The sequence below is a fragment of the Xyrauchen texanus genome, chromosome 19, assembly GCF_025860055.1.
Source record: "Xyrauchen texanus isolate HMW12.3.18 chromosome 19, RBS_HiC_50CHRs, whole genome shotgun sequence".
Classification (NCBI taxonomy): domain Eukaryota; kingdom Metazoa; phylum Chordata; class Actinopteri; order Cypriniformes; family Catostomidae; genus Xyrauchen; species Xyrauchen texanus.
Window position 1 is genome coordinate 40499510 of NC_068294.1, and position 17808 is coordinate 40517317.

General features: G+C 38.1%; 1 protein-coding gene across 1 annotated transcript in view; it reads right to left on the reverse strand.

Moving 5' to 3' along the window:
* thoc2 (THO complex 2) overlaps positions 1-17808 on the reverse strand; it is a 91290-nt gene that overhangs the window by 18275 nt on the left and 55207 nt on the right. The window contains exons 23-29 of the mRNA XM_052149649.1: positions 16713-16988; positions 15033-15174; positions 14783-14940; positions 13609-13737; positions 13143-13274; positions 12454-12638; positions 9291-9478 (exon numbers count right to left, since the gene is read on the reverse strand). Coding sequence (XP_052005609.1) covers positions 9291-9478; positions 12454-12638; positions 13143-13274; positions 13609-13737; positions 14783-14940; positions 15033-15174; positions 16713-16988 — 1210 coding nt within the window. The remainder of the gene's footprint in view (positions 1-9290; positions 9479-12453; positions 12639-13142; positions 13275-13608; positions 13738-14782; positions 14941-15032; positions 15175-16712; positions 16989-17808) is intronic.

The following is a 17808-nucleotide window of genomic DNA, read 5'->3' on the forward strand; positions in this document are numbered from 1 at the left end:
AATGTAGTGAAAGGAATGAAATATTCATCAACATCAGGAAAATTTATCATAGAGATATAGTGCTTTTCAGGGGCGGACTAGGACTAAAACGTGGCCCTGGACTTTCTGGCCCAGTGTAGCCCACCAAACCCGGCAAGCAACACACCACACCGGCTCGTTGATTTCATTTTCAGGCTCAATTTCACATTTTGTGTTGAAAGAAAACATTTACATTTACATTTACATTTATGCATTTGGCAGACGCTTTTATCCAAAGCGACTTACAGTGTGCACTTATTACAGGGACAATCCCCCTGGGGCCACATATAAATTATAGAACATTATATTTTTTTTTATTAATTTTACCTGTAATTTTAGTATAATTGGATTGTCAACCTTTGAAATACGATGTACACAAATTTGAAATATTAATACATTTAATCAATTATACACAGCACACTAAGCTGCAACATTACCAAACAAAGACATCCGTTGATATACTGTAGTGTACAGTACTGTTAGTCTTAGGCTTTATCAGCGTATGGCTATTTCAAATGGATACGTTTTTAGATAGATGTAGTCTCTTAACAGAGAAAGTTAATACTGAAGAGTCTAGCATGAAAAAAATTTAATTGCGAAACTTTGACAACTCGTACATGGAATATAGTGACGGCAAACCACAGTGCACGTTGTGCTTTAAGATTGTGCTTGAAGTACTGAAACCATATAAACTCAACCGACATCTCGCAACAATTTATCCGGAGCATGCAAATAAAAGTGAGGATTTTTTCCAGAGAAAGAATGAATAATATGTAAAGCAAAAGGTACTACTAACATCACGACAATTCCCAAGAAAGCGCACCAAGCATCTTATCTTGCATCCCAGCGAAAAGCCAAATGTATAAAAAGACTCACACGATTGGGGAGGAATTAATACTTCCAGCAGCAGTGGATATGTGCAGAGTGAGGCCGGCCAACAAGATTAAATCCATACCACTATCCAACAATACAGTAGGCAGACGGATCAAGGACCTCTCTTTTGATGTGAAATCTCAACTGACTGAAAAATTGCGATCGCGTGAGCAGTTCACACTTCAGCTTGATGAATGCACTGACGTTAGCAGAGTATTGTTACTGTACGTTCAATATTCATGTGATGGTAAAGTTTTGGAAGATATTTTATTTTCCAAAGAACTCAAAGGGAGAGCTATGGGTGAGAAACTTTTCAAAATGTTGGAGGCTTTCATGGTAGAAGAACATCTGAGCTGGGTAAAGAGTGTGTCTCTCTGCACTGATGGAGCGGCAGCAATGACTGGGCAAAAGAGTGAAGCTGTCACCCGAACTCAAGCCATAAATCCAAAGATCGTAGCCACTCACTGTATGCTACATTGTCTAGCACATGCATAACAATTTGGCACCTGACCTGCACAATGTTTTGGAAGCAGTAGTAGCAGCAGCGGCTGTGAACTTCATTAAGACCACTGAAGTCATGTCTCTTCGAAAAACTATGCATGGAGATGGGGGCAGCTCACGATCGGCTACTGTTCTATTCGGAGGTGCAATGGCTCTAACGCACGACAGTTTGAACGAGTGTTAAAATTGCGGTATTAGCACCATGACTTTTTAAAAGCACATAAACCTGACCTGGCATTGTTCTTTTCCGACCCAACAGTGGATGGCAAAACTGGCCTAACCTGAAGAACTTTAGTAGTCTCAACCAAGGGCATAAATTTGGATTGAACATTGGTTTGGAATCTTCGTCCTTGGTCTCAACGGACTTCATCTATTCAAGGGTCTTATTCCACAATATTGGAGGCAAGTGACAAAAGTGCATTCAGGAGAAAAACCTGATCTGTGGATACGTAAACTACAAACAGGCATCACTGACATGTTTCCAAATCTATCTGAATTTTTGGACACAAACATTATGGAAGTGGACTTCATGCTTGACACAGTTACCACTCATCTCTCCTCAATTAACATTTCATTCACTATTTCATAGACATTGACATGGAAAAATATGACTGGGTTCGAGATTACTTTTCTTGTGATGTGATGGCCAGTGGCCTCAGCGGAAAGGCTGAGGATTAACGTTTTGAATTGTCCAGTGATCACACTCTCAGGATGAGATTTAATCAGCAGACCCCAGCAGAAATTTGGCCCACGGTTGAAAAGGAGTACAGGGAGGTTGCTCTTCAGGCCATGAGAATATTGTTGCCTTTCCAAACCACATATCTTTGTGAGACATCTTTCTCAGCCATGATGGCAATAAAGACAAAATATAGGGCATGGCTTAAATTATATTTTAAAGCCATTTATTTTGAGTAGAAATGTTTTGTTTCATGGCCAAAAAAAAAAAAAAAAGATAGGCAATTAAGTTGCAAACAAATCCACTGAGCCACTAACATTGGTAACACTTTATTTTGATGGTCCCAAGTAGATATTTAACTGACTATAAGGACTCATCAACTGGCTTGCTATAGCTAGTAAACAGTGTTTCAACAAACATTCAGTAGACTATCAATAGCCTGTATAACAGCACCAAAATAACAGCTTATCGACTGACTTGCTATATATGGAGTGGTGGTGGTGTAGTGGTCTACGCACATAACTGGTAATCTGGTAATCAGTATGATGCTGGTTCAAGCCCCACAGCTTAATGTGGTCCACGCGAGGTACAGCGTTAAAGCGTTCATTTGGATATGAATATATATGAGATGTCCAAGTAATTTCAAAATAAAATCCATAAAAATGTTTCAAAATAAAAGCCATTGTATTGGCTTACCTTGCAAAGTTTATTTAATTTTCATTTTGTTAAGGGGTCTGTGCAGGCATGTTGGGGCCCAGGGCAGCTGCCTACATTGCCTGTAGGACGGGCTGGTACTTGTGCAGCAAAGGAAAATGCCCGATGCTCCCGTTTGACAGTCTGCCCCTGGTACTTTTAATATTTTTGACTGTTATAGCATCACCTATTGCCTGATGTTCAAGAAACGTTCAAGCATATTCCGCATATGAATATTTAATGAGTAATTAAAATGGGTTTCTTTGAGGATGCCACACCCATTTGTTTAAATAATGTGAAATATGTAACAAATAATTTTTTTGACATCAATAATTCTTGAGGGTAAGTTGTTTGAAATGAAGAGGTCTGGCATATGATATGTAAAAGCTTGTGAAACACTATAGAATATACAACCATTCATGTGACATGTGATAGCATCTTCTGGTGGACAATTTTGTATTTATGTATTTATTTTTTAATACAGAGAATTAGTTGACTATCCTGCATTTTCAAATAAAGAGATTGTCAGCACACAATTGGTTGGTGCTGTTCTTTGTAAAATGTAATGTCATTACTTTCAATGTTGTGTGGAGGAACGCACATGTTCAAAACACAGTGTTTCCCAACCGAAGTATGCCTACAGGCAGTCCCCAGGGGGTATGTGGGAAGATTTAGCAAAATAAATACAAATAAAAAAATATTGGGGAAAATATTTCCAAACAATATATATGTTCAAGTTATATCTCAATAGAAAGGAAAACATTTACCGAGATCACTGGTGTGAAATCTCCAGTCCATTTTGAATTTATAGGACAATTATTTACTTTAATTTTGGTGTGTATTTTTTTATTCACCCTGGCCACTTCCCACCAGTTGACCATCGCTCGCTCCTCCGCGGCTGAGTGCCAGAGTCACTCACGATTTCAGGTAACAGGCAGCTAGCTTTGAGTAGAAGACAATAGCTATGGATCAATGGCTGAAAACGTGCACTGTTTCAAGAAACAGCAATGCTAGCGGCAGGTCAAGTGAACACATGGAGAAAATAAAGAAAGTTGACAAGTCAAAGTATCGTCAATTTCATGAACAGTATGTACTCTTTGGTTTCAAATCCACACCTACGGAGCCACCTCAGCCACTGTTTCCTCTGCGGCAATGTGCTCTCAAATAATAGCATGAAACCAGCCCATTTACAACAGCACCTCACTACCAAGCATTTTTCCTGTGTGGGTAAGACCATAGAAAGCTGTCGGAATTTAAGGGAAGTCAAGAGAAATTAAAGAAAGCAACTGCAGTATCAACCAAACATTGGAAGCCTCATATGCTGTGTCGGTATTTGTGGCCAAGATCGAAAAGCTGTATACTATAGCTTTAGGAGCTAATTTTTCCTGCTGCTGTTTTTCCTTGCAGAAACAATGATTGATAAGAAAGCATTTGATGCTCTGAAGACTGTACCATTGTCATGTAACACTGTGCACCGCAGGATCGATGACATGGCCGTTGATATTGTTGATCAAGTGGTGGAAAAGTTGAAACATTCTGGTTCATTTGCTCTGCAGTTGGATGAATCGGCCGATGTCAGCGGGGAAGCCCAGTTGATTGCGTTTGTGCAATACAGAGACATTTCAGAATTTAATGAGCACATTCTGTTCTGCAATAAGCTAACGGGGAGCACGTTTCACGTTATTGACAGCTTTCTCTCACAGCACAATCTGTATTGGAAATCTTGTACTAGTCTAGTAGTCTGATGGTGCGGCATCAATGACTTGAGAAGGTGAAAGGATTACTTGCCCAAATAAAGGAGGTCAACCCCAACGATGAGTGGAATCACTTTCACTTTCATCATTCACAGGGATGCACTGGCCAGCAAGAGAATGAGTCCTGATTTACATGATGTTTTGAATGATGAAGTGAAAGTGATTAACTTTATCTAGTCCAGGCCTCTGAATCACAGACTGTTTGACAGGCTCCGTCATGACAGTGAGACTGAGCACCAGCAGCTACTGCTTCTCACTGATGTACATTGGCTATCGAGGGGGGAAAACTACATGGGCTTTTTGAGATGAGCGACGAAGTGAGTGCTTTTCTATCAGAGCACTCACACCCCCTTGTGGCTGTGTTTGAGGACACCGATTGGGTAGGCCATCATGTCTATCTTGCTGATGGGTTCAACAAACTGAACAACCTGAATCTAACTCTGCAAGGTAAATACACACACATTCTAAACATTTATGACAAAGTGTGTGGATTCATGAAGATCAAACTCTGGAAGATGAAATGTGAAGATAGGGACTTAAGTTGTTTCCAGCAGCTTGACACCTACCTTTCTACAGGTGATGTTGACAGAGCTCCTATGGTGCAACTAGAAACCACACATTTATCCAAACTCAACAGTGCGTTCAACTCCTACTTCCCTGACATTGAAAACAAGTCTGCCAAACTTGACTGGGTGTGTAATCCTTTCATGACTCAAGGTACAAACAACAACATTCCTACCAGACTGCAGGAAAATCTGCTGGATGTGTCCTCAGACTACAACTTGAAGATGAGTTACACAAAGACAACACTGTCACATTTCTGGTGTGATGTGGACAAGGAATATCCTTATTTGGGTAAACATGCACTGAATGAACTGCTGCCATTTGATCTACATATTTATGTGAAGTGACATTTTCATCTATGACGATAATCAAGACTAAGCACAGGAACAGACTCAACTATAGTTTCAAAGTTCCAGTTTCAAGCCTCTAGGCCTTACGGCTTGGTCTCCATGGTCAGTTTTAGCGGAGAAAATAATAATAAATATAACTGCAAGCAGCGGTTTAAGCCTTTAAGGTCCTTTAGGTACACATGTAATAGATAAAGTATTAATTAGACAGTGTGTAAGCACCTAAAACAATGATAAAGTGCCTTCATTTTCTGAAACATAAGGTTAATAAGGTGATCTCATACCGTTCAAGAGTTTTGACCTTATAAAATAAAAAGGACACGCCCACTCATTACATTTTGGCGTATTGTTGCAACGGTGCATGGAAAATGTTTTGATAATTACTGATGTTGGGACACCAGAGGATCTTTCTGAACTGGTTTGGTACCGATAGGATGAACAACATAGGACTACTTTGAAAAAAGTATTTTAATAATCTCAAATAACGAACAATGTTTTCACACTAATGGTTCTTGAGGCAAAGTTGTTCAGAATAAGGAGATCTATAATATGGTATAAATAACATGTTTCTGTGTGAAACACAGCGGTATATACAATGATTTACATGTAAAACAAGATAGTGCCTCCTGATGGCCAATTTTGTATAGACCTCTTGGGCCAAGAGACAAATAGGCCTACCAGGTTTAGTTCCGATAGGCCTCGTTTAACCCTAAATAACAGCTGCTGAAAACTGATTGGTCGATGGCGGCCATGTTTTTCAAGATACGTGACTGTCCTCATACACCTTGGACAAAGACACCGCAAGCAAAATTTCAAGTTGATTGAACCAACGAAAATAGTTAAAGGCATTTTTATATTTTTGATTATTATAGCGCCACCAAGAAGCAGAGGTGTGCAAATGACCCCGTACATAAGACTTCTATATTTGGAGGCAATATCTCATTCCGTTCAGAAGTATTAACCATTTAAGTAAAAGAGGCCATGCCCACTTAGTACGTTTTAGTGTATGTTTTCATGTTCCGTTGCAACAATAATTCACAAGCTCAAACCGTTTTTGATAATTAGGATTATGATATTGACCAAAGAATCTCTCTAAACTGGTTTGGTTCTTGACATTATTCTAAAAATATTTGAATCAATACAGATAAATATAAGAGGGATACACTTCCATCAATGCAATCAGGGTACGCAAGGCCAAATAATTGGCTCAATTTTGATGTAAATCGCACGATCCACGAAGATGATATGAGACACTACCTTTTCCCATTTCTTTACGTTAATTTATCAAGTCACCATGGCAACAATGTTCGATAAATAAAGAATCCATTTGCAATTTAGCATCATCAATGTCTTGGCATGTTGCTGCCCACATTTGGTATCTACAACATGAAATTCCTTGGAGGAGTATTTCAAATTCCAGAAAATGAATTTTTCAAACAATCCAAAATGGCCAACTTCCTGTTGGGTGGATCTTAAGACTATCAGAATGAAAGTTATCCGGCTTGATGAGATCTACACGTGTACAAAGGTTGGTGAAGGTAGCTCAAAAAGGGATGCACTACTGAGACCCTCGAACATGCCCATCTTCTAGGTGGTGCTACAGATATTTCAGTACAGAACTTTCAGTGCTTGGGCCCTAATGATAATCCATAGAAGAATAGGGAATCACACTTTCAGTGCTAAGGCCCTTATAATAATTATTCTTAGAAGAATAATAGGGCCTCTGCCCATTTACTGCTTGGCCCCAATAATCCTTAGAACAATAGGGGCTCTGCACATTCAGTGCTTGGGCATAATAATAATCCTTAGAAAAACAAAAGGGCCTCTGCACTTTGAACACCTAATAACAATGAGACTAAAAAATTTTAAGTAAAATAAAGGTAAAATGCATTTTTTGTAAACAAGTGTGAGTTATTGAATTTGCTCTTGATTTAAATACATGCTCCATAACGCTAGCCACTGATGTGGGCATTAAGCATGCTGGGAAATTGCATGCATCCTTCATAAGCCATTGAAAGCTCATTAAAAGTGCATGAAACAGAGATTGTGCTTCATATAAATTTAATTATTTATCCACCCAACATGTCCTTTGAGATTTATGTAAAAGGGCAAAAAATAAATAAATGGGGGAAGCACAACGCGCATTTTATAACAGTAAATAGTCAAAGGTAATGCACTCTAATATAGTTTATCATAACCTTAAAGGAATAGTTTATGCAAAAATAAAAATTCTCTCATCAATTATTTGCCCTTAAACCATCTCAAATTAATACATGTTTATTTTCTCAGTGGAACACAATGATTTTTTGAAGAATATTTTACGTATTTTTGTCCATTTAAATGTAAGTCAATGGGGTCCAAAACTTTCAAGCTCCAAAAAGGACAAACTCGAGTGGGTGCATGACTTCTGAGGCGATAAAATCGCTTTGGGTGATAAAGCAAAAATTGAGTACTTATTTACAAAAAAGATTTACTTAAACCCAGCTCTCCTATGCACGTTCATGAGAGAAGCTTGAGCTTGAAAGAGTTGGACCCCATTGACTTACATTGTGTGAACTACAACACCATATTCATCCTTCAAAATAACTAAGTCAGCAGAGTAATTTTCAATAGTTTATTTTTGGGTGACCTATTCATTTAAAACTGGAAAGTTACTTCTGCCTTGGGATGGATCGAATAGGTTTTTGAAGACTATATAACAGTATAATCTTTAAGTCTTTATGGTTTACTAGTGCCTGTGTTAAGGTATGCGTGTTAGGGCTGTCAATTGAGCAGAGAAACTCAATTTGAATTTTTACATTAAATATAAAAAAATATTCTAATTTTAGCTGATTCTTAAACTGACATTGTTTACTTAGTCCACAAGAGGGTGCAATAAATACATAAACCATACTTATTGCAAAGAACATTCATGGCTGTTAAAAAAAGATAATTATATTTGAACTATTGTGCATATAATAAACAAAAAGTTTTAGTTGGTCCATATCCTCAAATGTTAAGTCAAAAGTAAAACATACAACATTGTTTTTTATTCATTACAGCCATATGTACGGTAGCAATATTCCCAGAGAGCAGTGGTATTTGGATAAACTTAGTGGTGAACAGCTCATACTATGAACCCAGGCCAGGGGCTGTTCAAACAGATGGAAACAACTGAATGGAACTGAACGCAAGGATCTCAAGACACACACATTTCCAGGTTGAACTCCTTTCCTGACAAAGCAAAACTCATCGCTTAATCTGAGAAACTCTTATAATAGAGCAAGATGCAACGGCCAAGTACCTCCACCTACAGTAACGGCTGTTCAAACCGAACATGTCCTTTTGCAACCATCCATTTGTTTTTCTATGAAAACGTGTGCTAGACAAATATTTTTGTTTCGCTTTGTTTTTGTTTTATTGAGCGTCTCGTGCATGAGCGCCATTTTAGATGGTATGTCTCATTAAAAATAACTTAAGCAGAAGAAAGCGATCAATCTTGGCACACATCCAAAAATCAAATGCACAGTTTTAGCATTCGAATGTGCTTTTTTTATTTTGTTCTTATTCGACGAATATTCAAATTATGAATTTTTATTTGACAGCCCTAATGTGTGTGTATGTGTGTGTGTGTGTGTGTGTGAGGCTAGGCCAGTATCTTCAAGCAGTTTTACCCCAATACACAGTAATTGTAATTAACTGCCACAGGGAGGCAATTCCCACAGCGAGTGTGATATGCCATGGCAACGTTCTTGTAGATGTTAAATGAGCATTAAGTCATCCTTAATAAATGGATAAATGAGTCCAGATGCTCCCGAATCAATTCTAAATGCTTCATAGCAATAATTAGTTTCTTGTACATTCAAATGATTCAAATAAACTCACCCGAATCCTCGATGGCTCCCTCCTCACCTTTGCCAGCAATGGCAGAGGCGGTGGCGGCCGGCTTCCCCACGTTGCCAGGTCCGTTTTGCAGCGTGCCAGGCGTGGCACTGCGCACTGGCAACTCCTTATGGTGGAACTCATTTTCAGGCACCATGTGCACTTTCCTGCCTTTCAATTGGCCAGAGTAGCTGCAAGTCACATACAAGGTTAAAATCATGGCAGACAGTAATAAAAAGTCTAATGCTTCAACACAAGCACTCAAGAATGGATGGATTCAAAAAGAAATACTCAAGAGGGTCAGTGTTTGCTGAGGCCAGGTGTATGACAATTATTGTTTAGTTTTATCAATAACTGAAACACAAATTAAACAAAACACAATTGCTAACTAAAATTAAAACTATCAGGTGACAAAAATAAAAAACATAATAGGAAATATTGAAACTAAACTAAAATAAATTTCTATATTTCCAAAACTAGCTAAAATAAACACATAAATGTTAGCTTTGATAAACAGTATAGTATAAAACGTTAAACCTTTACAACATTCCTTAAACACAAAAATTCAACTAGACAGTGACAACATTAGACAGCCTTGATAATTTAATTAAATCTTAATATAAATATTTAAAAATGTAAAAAAAATTAATAAATACAAAATAAATTAAAAAAACATAACGCTGTTTTCCACCGAAAATGGAGCATTTCAAAAACACTCTCCATTACCGCATACTTTAAAAGCATGGTTATGTTTTTGTTTTTAAACTTTAGTTTAATTAGTTGGATTAGTGTGAATGTGGCCTAAAACTAACAGAGTAAATAACTGAACTAAATCAAATAAATTCTATTAAAACTGAAGTGTCATTTTTGCCACACAATTGCCAACGGGAGGAATTGCAAAAATAGACAATGTTTTCAAAATAACTTTCTGAATACAGATTGGCTTAACACAAGGTCCGATTCCCTCTTTCGTTTCTTGTTGATTCCATGTTTTTACAAAGAAAAGGTCCAAAATCTGCCCAACAAGACTAGGTGTACTGAGAAATCCCACTGGTGGCATAAACACACAACAAAGTACAAGTACATGTCAACACTTATTACGAATTCTGCACTGAAGGATAGGACAATAAAAAATAAAAATAAAATAAAGATCACTTGGGTAAACCTGCTCGAATAACATGCTATTCAATGATGACACCAAAACCTCTGTATGCCTCTAAAAAAAGATGTAAGCAGCTCAGACTAAACAGCTATGTTCCAAAATATATAGAGCTGTCTAGCAAGACAGCATAACAAATGTATAAAAATACTGATGAAAAATGTGCATATTTTTATGTGCATTCTATGTGTTTTTAGTGACATTTAATCAAGTGATTAGCTTAGCAATATGCTAAAATCAAATTCTACTGGAATCAGTTGGGTCAAGTCTCATGTACATTTCATACAAGAGAGCTTCTGTGTCATTCAGGAGAACAGTTCAGTCAGTTGCCCTCTGGAAGCATTTGGATATACGCGAGTCCTCGTCACTTATTCAAGCTCCATTGAAGCACAACGGCTCATTAAATTTGATTACCAATAAGATCTCCTTAAGTCAGGACAAAGGCCTTCCGGTTTGCAGAGTGCAATAGCTGAATGAACTGTGTTCATCAAGAACCAATGAAGAGGCTCTTCTAGTGCCATTCTGCCTTGACAGACCATGTTGAATTATGAGCTTTCAAGTCTCCTCCGCAACCAGCCTTGTTCCCTTTGATGTGCCTGAGATTACCAGACACTCTGGGCTGTCTTCACCAGCCTGACAGATTTAATCAATCGCACTGCAGAGCACAGGCTAAAGGCAGCAAAAAAAAAGAAGCTTAATATGGCTGACCCCTGCCAAGAGACACCTTGCAAATCCCTGTAGATCATTAAACGGAAAAGAAAATTGTCGTCTTTTAGGTCCCATCGTATCAATCCAAATTTCTTCTCTTCACTTTCATTGTATGTGAAAGCATGCAATAAATGTGGATAGTGATCGAGACTAACACACTGCCTATCATGTTTTGTGTTCCACGGAAGAAAAAAAGTCAGGTTTGGAACAACGTGTGTGTAGATGACAGAATTTTCATTTTTGAGTGAACCTTCTATTGGGTGAATAGATTTGTTTCATAGCTTCTTATTAAACAATTCTAGGGGGCTGCCATAGACCTACCAGCCTAAAACTTCATAATAATGAGATCACCAACAGATACAATAGGAGCCTAGTGAACACCTACAATAGAACCTGTTTCCACCTGGTATTAAGATGTGCTTCGGGAGATCAGATCACATGTGTTCAGCCCTAAAAACAGGTCTAAATGGGGTCTGAAAGATTCTGTGATCGGATCACAAAAAAACACACAGAAATGCATGTGGCCACATCACATTTGAGGTGTAAACGCTAATCCATCCTCTATACATCCTGGCAGCAGCGAAGCACCGCCCCTCACCTTTCAATTAACCGCTGCACTAACACAAGCGTTTAAACTTTGCCGTTAACGAGCGGATTTTAAAAGGAAATAACCATCCGATTGGAAAATGGTAAAAGTGGATGCATACACAATTACGAGAGATTGAAGGATCTTCTTTAGTGTGTCTGATATCAAAATGAGATAAGCAGCATGAACACCTAAAGCTCCTTTAATACAGGTAAAACGTGAATATAATGGATAATTCTGCCTAACATGTTGCGTTTGTGCTTAGATAAAATTTCAACCGCATCTGGGAGAAACCTTTCTTTGTCTTTTCTGACATTGTTGCGCTTTAATATCATGCATTAACACACTGGCATAGAGATTAATGTATGCGGTCATGAGACCCTCCTCTTTGAATTCGAGCAAAAGCGATCACAGGAGAGGCATTTAAACGACCAGGTGTAAACAGCGATGTGTCTCACCTGACCACATGTGATCGGATCACCCAAAACACATTGTAATACCAGGTGGATACAGGGTAATAGGTTCAGTCAGCCAAGGAACATTTTCAAGAACTTAAAACAAAAGCAGATATCCCTTCAAACACAGAAAACTCTTAAGATTTCCCAGAACCACCAGCTAGACTCCTTAAAGTGATAGATGGCACTGCACCCCCTAAACCAGTGTGGTGAAAGCCATTCAGAATACTGAGGCAGGCCAGCTCTCGGTTCAGTTACCCCATGGCTAACGCATAGAGATCAGGCCTCTTCTCCTTCTCTTCCTGGCAGATCTTGTGGACACGGCACTCCAGAGCCTGACCCAGGTTCAGCACCTTGGGGTACCAGGGCAGGATCTTGGTGAGCAAGATCAGGATGTTGCGGATGTGGGTGTACTCGCCCGTCTCTAGACAGTGAACTGATGCCTGAGGAAAGAAGTCACATTTAGAGAAAAATACAATAAATATTAAATGATAATTGATTATGGGGACTTAGAGGGAGAAATGTCTGAAGAACTTGTGACACCCACATGATCACATCAGCTCAATGCGTTGAAGCACAATGCAATATATAGACATATTTGCAATTATTTTGTTGGCGATATGAAAATGCAATTTTTATTTGGCTAGACAAATTTGTATAGCAAGTATGATAATTCTTCTAACGTCTCTAGTATAAACTCCCACTTTCAATTAAACTGGTGTTTCAAATAAACCCTTCAAAATGGTTTGTTTGCATCACAATAAACATTGCTGTTTTTACTATGAATTAAAAATGTTAAAATAAACATTGAGAAATATATTGAATATAGTCCTAAAGAAGGCCTAAAGATTAATTTCAAGATTTTACTTTTTGACTTCATTGCCCAGCACTAATATGTCATATGATTAACTGTCATGGTTTGTGTGTGAGACGAGTAAATCACTAACTTTAGTCAATTTATAATGCCATTTGTGGACAACATGCCGGAAGTTCTCATAGTCAAGCTGGTCCGCTTTGTTCCCTCCATCAAAACCACTGGCTCGGAAAATAGTCAGGAACCCTGGATAATTGCCACACTCCTAGAGAAGGAAACAGAACAACACAAGCCAATCCAACAAATAATAATCTAAAGTTTGTAAAAGGCAGATTTAGAAAAAAAACTATTGGTCATTCGGTAAAAAACAAAATGGCTTAAACAATTTGTAAAATCAGAAGATAATTGAAAGATCCATTTCTTCGTAATGAACGTTTAAAGTCTCTGATCTGTCAGGAAAGAGGATGTGCTCTGGATTATGTCAGCTTGTTTTCACAGATACCAATTTAGTCATGACTATGATGCACTGGAGACACAGTACTGACAGAATAATTTACCAGGAGACTAAACTGACAGTCTGCTTTGAAAGCTCATGGTACCTTTTCATAGATGGCTCTGTCACTGTGCCATCGAGTGACAGTCTCCAGCATGCAGCACAGGAAACGGCCATAACGACGGGACTCATTCTCAGTACAGCTCGCGACGGTGTAGATGATGTCAGAGAACACCTGGGTGTGGAATGAGAGAGTGATTGAGTAGGCTTTGAAAGAACTGCTGCTGTTATTAAACAGACCCATGACTCTCTGATGAACAAATACTTCAAACATTCGGATAAGAGGGCAAGCGAGCAGCCCATTAACAGACTGAATCCTAAAAGCTTACAAGTCGAACTCTTTAACAGTAGCCAATGACATTCTTAGCAAACAGGTCAGCAGTGGCACTTTATATGAATTGGGTATATATATATATATATATATATAAAAAGGTTGGCAACTCTTTAAAAACAAAGTAGAAACTGTTCTTGTGTCTTTTTCCCCCATTTTATTTGAGGTTTGAAATTTTTATAATCCCGTTACCAAAATTTGAGACGTTTTAGCAATACATATAAAATAATTGTACAAATTAACCACACAATCATGCAAGTCTAAATTAAATGGTCATCAGGGTTGCATTTAAATTTTGTTTAAATTAAGCTAGCTATTTTGGGAACAAATGCTGATTAACTTAAGATAGTGAATGTTTATTTTCAAAACATTTAAGGAATAAAACTTGAATTATGATTTCACACACAATTATTTCATTAACAGGTTGAGCTTTACAAATGCTGTCCACACTAAAATTTGTGGACAATTTAAGAAAAAGGAAGATTTACTTGTTTTGCCAGCATGCTTAAGAAATTGTCCAATTCCTGGGTGTCACAATTTTAAGGAATGGGAAAATCATGCGCACAAAATCAATTAAATATTACATTTTTGGCGATTAAAATTAAAAATATTTTACAATTAATTTAATATGAATTAAACAGACTTTCAAATATATGACTGCTATATGGTTTAAAACTTGCAACTGGCCATGTTAAGGTTAGAGAATATTTGTAACATTTCTTTAGTGATATCTAATAGTGAGAACTATTATATTTGACACACACAAAAAAAAAAAAAACACCAGATTCTTTCCTTTTTTGCTTAAAAAATAAAATAAAAAATAGGACACGAATTTGTACCCTATTGGTGTAAAGTGCCTGTAATGGTTGTTCTACTCCAGTGAACTCACTCTGTCGTAGCACAGAAGGGTGCAGAAGTTGGGCGTCTTCTGCTGGTGCACCAGCTCAACAAAGCGAGCACAGTAAACGGCGTCAATGGCCGAGAAGACGCAGCGGGGGAAGATGCAGAGTTGCAGGAACTTGGTGATGGTTTCATTCTTAGTGGATTCTGAGAAGGGAACACAGTGGAATCAGGAGTAAGTGGTGACAGAAAGTGCCTTTGAGTACTGCTGTGATTGTTAGAATTATCGGTGGACTCACTGGCCAGTAACCAGTTGTCTTTCTCCAGTTTGAGGCGTTGAAGCACTCTCTGCACATGCTCCAGCTGCTTCTTCTCCTCCTCCTGCAGTTTGTCCTGAAGTGCAGTACAGCGCTCCTTCTCTTTCTTTTTCTTGTTCATGGGCTGCAAAAGAAAAGAGCTCCTCATGAACAACAGAAGAGTCTGGGCTTTCCTTGTCAAGCGGCAAAACAATTGTATATTTTAGCATAGCCGTGAGAGCCACAGAGGGCTGTGTGGCGTGAAATATTCAATATAAACTACATTTTGCATTTTCTGAAGTGGTGGATGCCCATGGAAAAATTCACTTTGATAGCGTGTTGTTGGTTCTTTTAAAATATAGTAATCTTAATCTCAAAATTAAGCAGGTCTTTAGTTAGTATTGTGGGTAAAAAAAAATTTGTTTTTTTGCAAATTTGTTTTTTTGCAATGCACAGTTAGTATTGCATAGAAAGCCCAGATAACCTTCTACATTTGGCAAAATGTGCTAAGTAAAGGGCAGAGCACACTGTGTTTGAGACTCCCACAATGCAATCCACAAAGACTGCCAAGAGTTAATTGAATTTTGTAAAAAAAAGTAAAGGCAGAATCTGTAATTTTTTGATAATCCAGTGAATTAAATGCTTTATAAATGAAAACTACTTCCTCTTATATAATTTTCTCTTTATTTGGAACTTGACAAAGTCAAAGATTAAGACAAAGACACACACTCAATATGTTTCAATCAACCTTAAATTTCACATTATACCACATTTCAATCTGATATGAAGTTGACCGATTTTATTAATATTATTATTATTATTATTATTATTATTATAAACCTTCCTCAAACTCATGTTCTATGCTGCATTGCTATAAAAAGATGGTAATACAGAAGTAAAAACATTAAAATAAACACTTTGTTAGGCTCTTCATGGTTTAAGTAGTCTCTATAGAGACTATGTGAATATCTGAAGGCAAACATGTCCCGTTTGTTTTTTAATATCGAATATAATTCAAACAGAATTTTACAAGGATGATGATGTTTATTTTAAAACCCATTTATTTTTGTACATATCAGTGTTATACCCATTTTCCTCATCAGTGGTGGTTAGATTGTTGGGATATATAGCTCTTTGAATTCATTTATAGTGCTTTAAAGGTAAAAAAAAAAAAAAAAATTATAGTATAATTCAACTGGATCACGCAAGTTTTGTGGTCTGCAACGCGTAATCGAGAGAAGCCAGATTGAATAGCGAAAGTGATATCGCTCTGTGCTCACCTGTCTCTAGAGCACAAATATTGGGAAGTTTGCTGAACTCAAGTGAAACACAGATGTGCGTGAGAAGCACATTTAATGCTTATGAAGCACCGAAAGAAAGAAGAATGCTGAATTTGCCAAAATTTGCAATGAAGGGAAAACCCTGTCCATGTTTCTTCAATTCTCTCAGTCTCACGTGAAGTCCTGCCCACTGATAATTATACACATGCGAATAATTATGATTTGCGATACACACCAAATAGTAAAATCTCTATCGATTGACACTTTATATCGTTGCCACTATATATTGTCATATCGTTCAGCCCTACCTATCTGTCAAACTCTGTCAGAGCTTTATCTAGCAATTAGACGCGTCAAGCAGTACGGTAGTATTCCATTACAAACCAAACCAAGTGTTTCTTACCATCTCTGTGTTTTCATCAATGGCCTTGATCTGCATCTTGAGCTTGTTGGCTTCGCGTTCGTAGGCGTTGTGAGGGACAGCTAGGTCATACATGGTGAGGGACCAGAAGGTGGCGTAGAACTGGGGTCGAAGGTCATCCCACACTTTGGGCAAGTGAAGGGAGACGACAGCCTCGTGTACAGGGGCCATAACCTGCTCGCAGGCCGCAATGTACTTATGCACCTTCTGTTGTTGCCTGTTGCCCTTCTCTGCCTTTTTCAATTCGTCATACTTGGACTGAGGGAGAACAAAGACAGCAGGCTAGCATTATAATTCACTCAAGCACAACAAAGCAGCCAGAAGATGGCTAGAAAGTGGAATTAGGGGGCGGTAAATCTTGTTAGATGTGAAGAGAGATGGGTGCCCATTAAGCTTCCCAGGAGAGCTGTAGCTGGATTCGGAGGTGTGAGAACACACCAAATGAGCTCCGTATGAATATTCATTATGTAGGCGGTGTCATGCACAAGTCTTTATGCGACAATATACATAAACATTTTTTAAAAAAAATTGCGTTATTGCATTCTATTGCAATTCAACCCAATTACAACACACAACGTTTATTATTGTCTTCGTGTCTACACCGATCAGCCACAACTTTAAAACCACCTGCATAATATTGTGTAGGTCCCCCTACTGCCACCAAAACAGTGCCAACCTGCATCTCAGAATAACATTCTGACATGATGATATTCTTCTCACCACAATTGTAGAGAACGGTTATCTGAGTTACTTGTAGACTTTGTCAGTTCAAACCAGTCTGGCCATTCTCTTTTGACCACTCCCATCAACATGGCATTTCCATCCATAGAACTGCCCCTCACTGGATGTTTTTTGTTTTTGGCACCATTCGGAGTAAATTCTAGTGATTGTTTTGTGTGAAAATCCCAGGAGATAAGCAGTTACAGAAATACTCAAACCAGCCTGTCTGGCACAAACAATCATCCATGCGATTATCTAGTCAGCCAATCATGTGGCAGCAGTGCTTTTCATAAAATCATGCAGATACGGGTCAGGATCTTCAGTTAAGGTTCACATAAACCATCAGAATGGGGGAAAA